At 39.2% G+C, this 6,412-nt stretch overlaps 1 protein-coding gene across 1 annotated transcript in view; it reads left to right on the top strand.

Moving 5' to 3' along the window:
* Window positions 1-6,412, top strand: part of tmod1 (tropomodulin 1) — a 29,531-nt gene that overhangs the window by 11,252 nt on the left and 11,867 nt on the right. Inside the window, exons 7-11 of the mRNA XM_010788226.1 lie at window positions 1,489-1,618; window positions 3,162-3,292; window positions 3,583-3,690; window positions 3,979-4,122; window positions 4,552-4,696. Coding sequence (XP_010786528.1) covers window positions 1,489-1,618; window positions 3,162-3,292; window positions 3,583-3,690; window positions 3,979-4,122; window positions 4,552-4,696 — 658 coding nt within the window. The remainder of the gene's footprint in view (window positions 1-1,488; window positions 1,619-3,161; window positions 3,293-3,582; window positions 3,691-3,978; window positions 4,123-4,551; window positions 4,697-6,412) is intronic.

Raw genomic sequence — 6,412 nt, 5'->3', positions numbered from 1 at the left:
CACTTTACGGGCCGAAGAAACATTTCTATTAAAGAAAGAATTATACATTTCTGTCTTTTTATGCCTTTAATAGCTACTAACTTGAATTTGTATTCAAATGAATTAATCAATAATTGTTTACATTTTATTGTAATGTAGAGACAAGGCTTTTAGTGGCAATCATGTATTGTGCTACAATTATATGTAAAAAAAAAAAGAATACAAAAAAAAAGTCTAAATATGATATTTGGCCTCAAATCTTCTGAGGCCTGGCACCCCCCTGCGACCTTTGGCGCCCCGCCCCCCAGGTTGGGAACCACTGGTGTATAGGGTGTAGGGGGCGGTTTGGGATTGGGCCTCCCTCAGGGACTTATTCCGGTGTGAACGCGATCTGCTCTTTAGTTCCGGGAACTAAAGAGTTCCGATGAACTAAGTACTGGGAACTAAGTACTGCAAGGACTTGGTGTGAAAGCGCCTATTGATTGTTATTCATATAACTGATCTGTTTAATGTGCTAAAGTGCAGGTGTCTGATTAGTTTTCATCTTCCCTCACTTAACGGTGGCCTCAACTTCCCCCTCATTCATTTACTTTTCCTGAACCAAATCTTCTTCATTTCCTCCAGCGCTCCTTTCATCTTCCCTTCACCCCTCCCCCTCATCCCTCCACCTCCTCCTCCATCTCTGCTGGATATCTCTGTTTCACCACCCAGGGTATCTGTAGACTGCACACCATGTTTGCATGGAGCGATTCTGCACCCTTTGCCATGTCGATGCTGCATGTAAAAAAATTAAGATGTTTGAAAAAACGTCATGTCTCTGCAGTAAAGCATACAGAGGTCACGTTTACCATTGGATTTTAAGAACTCTCTTTCTAAAACACTATATTTTAAGTATTGACAAATAATTTATTTCAGTAAATCACAATATGCTTTGATATTTAAGTAGCAGTAGAAGGCAATCACATTGAGGTTGAAAGATAATACATCTGTCTGTGAGAGGAATACATGACATGTACACAAATGTTTCCGTCTCTACTTCCTGCTTGACAGAATTTTATCATCAAAAATGCTGCAGGAATATTTTGGGAGCACAACGAGTCCCTGGACTTGCTGAAGGTAACATAACCAACTGTTACAGCAAGCAGTTTGGTAGCTTGTGTTCCCTGACTGTGTATGTCTTTGCAAAGTGTTCTGTTCTCATGCTGTCAGCCTCTCTGATAAAGGTTATAAATCTCTCTTTATCTTGTATTCTATATAGCAACCTCCTAGGAGCACAAAAAAGATATTTTGGTTGTGTGCTGCGGAGACCAAAACTCGTACATGTTACCATTTACCTGAAAGCATATGTCATTAAAATGTTTAATCAGTGTCAGGTTTGACTTGCTTGTGTTTCCTAAAGTGATGTGTCAGCATGTTGGTCTTCTGTATGGCTGTAACTAGACAACCATTAAATCTATAAAATATTCAGCAGTCATCTCTTTCCGTCTCCGATTCTCCCCTCACGCTTTTTTACTTTCCATCCTCACTCTGTCTTCTTACTGTCTTCCAGCCATCCTGGGTATGCACACCCTGATGAGTAACCAGCAGTACTATGAAGCCCTGGCCAGCAGCAACATAGTCAACAAGCAAGGCCTCAACAGTACGTAAAAACACACACTCTCCCACGTATGTACTTGCACTTTTTAGTCAGATTTGACTGAGTCTTTTGAATGTTTAAAACTGAAAGCTGTATGAGCAGTCTTCACTTGGTTCCATTCTAAGTGCATTTGGTGCACAGCATGAGTAAAAGTATCCTAAAATAAAGATAATCACTCAACTATTTGGAAGAGAGAAATCACCTCATTCAAGAAAAATGCAAAGTGCAATGATCTCATGCTGGCAGAAAGTTTATTTAACCTAAGATGATCAGCACTGACTTTTTTTGTTGCACTCCACACATGTTAACATTTAACTACACAGCCTAAACTAGAAGTAAGGTGTTCAGTAGATATAAAAGTGTCTACAGACTCTCATACATTGTTCTATAGCTCCTCCAGGAATAACTGATGATTCATCTGTTTACCCTTAATCTAGCACTGGTAGTGTAAACTCTCTGATACGACACACACACAGACACACACATCACATGTTAATGAGCCTGTGTTTATATTGCATGGCGGCTCATCCTATAGCTTCTGCTCCAGCTCTAAACAGAGACAGAGGCCGAGCACCTCACTTCCAAATATGACCGGCTCTGATAAAAGAGCCAGCTACGAACTCGGATTCGCCTGCAGAATTTCGCGCTTGGCAAAACACAGGAAGTAAAAAATGATTTTTGAACAATGATTTGTTATTATGTTATAGTTTGAGACTTTTATAACATAAAAACAGTTGTATTTCAAAAATAAATGTTGCCCTTTGTGATACTACATTAAGGGAATGCTGTAAATGTGCTTGTTAAGTAAGGCAAGGCAAGGCAAGTTTATTTATATAGCACCTTTCAACACAAGGCAATTCAAAGTGCTTTACAAAAAATGAAAGACATTAAGAAAATGGCATTTAAAATCAGTCATTAAAAAGAAAAGATAATAAAATAAACATAAGTAAATGGAATTTAGTATCCCAATATTGTTATTATCAACCTACTTTTCTTACTGTAGACTTACAGAAATTACATACCGACAGAAACATTGTTTCACGCCAATTACTTACTAAAATAACTTTATTTACTCATTGTAGATGAAATAAAACACACTTCCAATGCACCAGAAAGAAAAACAATACTTTTGCTAGGAGTCACTGGCAGGCACTGTTCTCTGCTCCTGTGGTAGTAAAGGTTTGAATGTACTACTGCTGTGGCAAAGTGGCTGTTGACATGTCTGTACTGTGAAAACCATTGGCCTGGAAAGTGGGATAAAGCTGACAAATCTATGCATGCTGTGTTTAAAATGATCAGCATTAGCCTGAGTGCAGTTAAACAGGGTCTCTCTGGACATGGCAGGCTAACATGCTTTGTTTGGCCATTGCTTTAAGCAGATGATAAGTTACCAACATCAGATAAAACTTCTAACATTGTTCGGTGAAGTCTGGCAATCTTTAACTCTTTATGAGTGAAGTGTAGAAAGGGCGTCAAACATGTTTAAATATGCGTTGTTCCCACAGTCAGACTGGTTTGATCCACAGCTGTGTGTCCTGTGTTGTAGGTGTGATCCAGTGCGCCCAGTACAAAGCAGTCCCAGATGAAGAGCCCAACTCCACTGACGTAGAAGAGACCCTGTTGAGGATGAAGAGGAACGACCCCGACCTGGTGGAGGTGAACCTCAACAACATCAAGGTGTGTCTGGAGCTTCTACTTGAACCATCATTCCTTAAAGATGAAAAATCTTCCGAAATATATTTGTCTCTCTTATTTAAAGTTATCTGTCCCTGACTATTTGTTTTTTATTTTTCTAGTACCTTCTTCTACATAAAACTAAACTCTGTGACACAAAAAGCACAAACAAACTAAACATTGGTGCACAACATTCATTTTCAATTTCCACCTATAAAAATATACTTTTTAAGTAAAACACTTAATATTGAGTGTAACATATAGCATTTACTGTAATGTTTATCTGTACCCAGAATATCCCCATCAAGACTCTGAAGGCGTACGCTGATGCTCTGATAGAGAACTCTGTGGTGGAGAGGTTTAGTATTGTGGGAACCAGGAGCAACGACCCTGTAGCATTTGTAAGTCACAACTGTTACATTTTACACAAAATGCTAACCAGAATGCCTTCAACCTGTTTCTTTCTTTGCATATAAGATAAAAACAGTACAACAAAAACAATTATATGTGATCTTTATAATAACTCCTTCTGCATGTCATCCCTCTGCCTCTTTTCTCTTGTTTCTTTTACTATTTAATTAGACATTTGCTTAAAACAGACTTTAGGTTATGGTTATGAGGTTGGAAAAAAAATGTTGCATAGAAATGAATAAAGTCATGTACAGTGTGTGCTGTGTGTGTGTCCTCAGGCCCTGGCAGAGATGTTGAAGGTGAACACGACGCTGAAGAGCCTGAATGTGGAGTCTAACTTCATCACAGGGACCGGCATAGTGTCCCTCATAGAATCACTGCAGAACAACACCACACTACAGGAGCTCAAGATAGACAACCAGGTACCAACACACACACACACACACACACACACACACACACACACACACACACACACACACACACACACACACACACACACACACACACTTAAACACACACACTTAAACACACACACACACACTTAAACACAAAACCCACTTGCATATATAGATGTAGATTTATACAAACGTATAATGCATACAACTGAGATGGTATGTGTGTATTAAGTAGTGTATACAGGCCTCCAGTATAATGCACCCAGATTATATTGTCATGATATACTGCATAGTTCAACATTACTCATTAGTTCATTATCCGTGTTGCTTTTGCCAATTTTTCTCCTTGGCGTTGACATAACAGCAGTTATTTTATTTATTGAAGTCTATTCACAGTACCTTTTTTGTCCAGTTTTAATGCTCCAGCTTTCCCCCTTTGTTTACAAACTCCAGAGCCAGCCGCTAGGCAACAAGGTGGAGATGGAGATAGCCCGCATGCTGGAGAAAAACACCACGCTGTTGAAGTTTGGATATCATTGCACCCAGCAGGGTCCGCGCCTCCGAGGCTCCAACGCCATGATGAACAACAATGACCTGGGTGGGTTACACACACACACACACACACACACACACACACACACACACACACACACACACAGTTAGTCTCAGTACATTAACTCTGCAGGAAAACACACACACACCCTCCTCTGTCTTGTGGAACGCTGAGGCAGCAAAAACAGAAAACGTACGGTGTGTTTTTTCTAATAATACGATCTATTATTCATCAGAGCGGAGACTTATTCACACACTGAAGTGATTTCACTACTTTGTCCGGTCTCATCTGTTTTTGGCCTCGTCGCTGTAAAAGGAGAGCCATGCATCTCATTATTTGGTGATTTCAAACTGAAAGGATTAGACGTCTTTTGTGGAAACCTGTTGCTACTGGTGACAAAAGTCAGTGAGGTTTAATGTTACAGCAAACACTGGTGCAGCAGGAGAGGTTTGGTGAGTTCATAGAGATGTGATACAGAGCAAACAGTGATGCTGTTGGTGATGGTATAGATAAAGTGGAAAAGCATGGACCTCAACCAAGGCTCTCTCTCGCATTATAATACATTCATTATAATTCAGACTAATTCAAAACTGTAGCATTTTTAATAAACTAGGGTGCACGATAATTATCGGTCCGATATTAGGAATTAGGACGTCATCCCGATAAACCCGATAAAAGTATTAATAGCCCCGATAATATACAATATATTTTTTGGATTAAAAAAGAAAAAGATACTGCGGTGTGGGTGGATTGGGATGAGGGGCCGCTTGTTTTTCACAAATCCAGCGCTCCCTAACTCATGCCTGGCTGTGCGGTAATGGGTGTGCGGCCGTGAAGCCAGGACAGTAAACAAACATGTTGTCGGTAGTATGGGACTATTCAAAAGTTTCAGAGTTAGATAGTTCGCTATTTGTATTAACAAATGCAATGCAGAAGTTCCACGAGGAGGGAAAAAGGCAACAGGTACATTTAATATATATATATATTATTATTATCGGTTATCGGTATCGGTCTGAGAAGCAGGAAGATTATCGGTATCGGTTTCAAAAACCAATATCGTAGCATCCCTATAATAAAACACATTTTAATCTATTTGATATGGTTATTATTTAACTTGACTTCTACTTGATATTGTTTTCTTAACATGAAATAAATACCGTCTCAAAGATAAAAATTGTTAATCTCATCAAAGTCATTTTAGTGATGGTTTCTCATAAAAAGCGACAACCAGTATATATTTTAATTCTGCTGGGTTAAAAAACACATTATTCATTTTATGCTCGTCATAAGTCATACCTAACGTGGCTCGAGGTTTCCTTATCACCTGTAAAAAGCATGACCAAACCCGCATGACTTTCTTTTCTTTATAATTGGGTAATGGGAGTTATTGAACCCATTTTCCCCACCACCTTTTCCACCATCCCCTCCATGTGTGTGTGACAGGATAACGTGCCAACAGTGGTTGTTCTAACTAATTATAATCACTTAAAATTCTATTTCTAATTTTTAACCAGGTGTGTGTGAGGTAAGAACAAAGCAACATATCCCCCATCGATGAAAACTAAGAACACCGTACACATGGTCTCAAGTAGGGCTGCAAGATTTGGGAACTTCCTCTGGAGGAACTTTGGGATTATTGCATTTCTGGAACATTAAGCCATGCACTAAAAACCTAGATAACTACAGGACAGGGAAACCCAAGAAAAGCACGATATGGCTCTTTAACAAGAATGGAGGATAAAGATTTGTAAGCCAGTATAT

This window comes from Notothenia coriiceps, unplaced genomic scaffold, assembly GCF_000735185.1.
Source record: "Notothenia coriiceps isolate Sejong01 unplaced genomic scaffold, NC01 NC01_scaffold00031749, whole genome shotgun sequence".
Lineage (NCBI taxonomy): Eukaryota > Metazoa > Chordata > Actinopteri > Perciformes > Nototheniidae > Notothenia > Notothenia coriiceps.
Note: the sequence above shows the minus strand (reverse complement) of the source record. Positions and strands in the feature narration are given on the sequence as shown.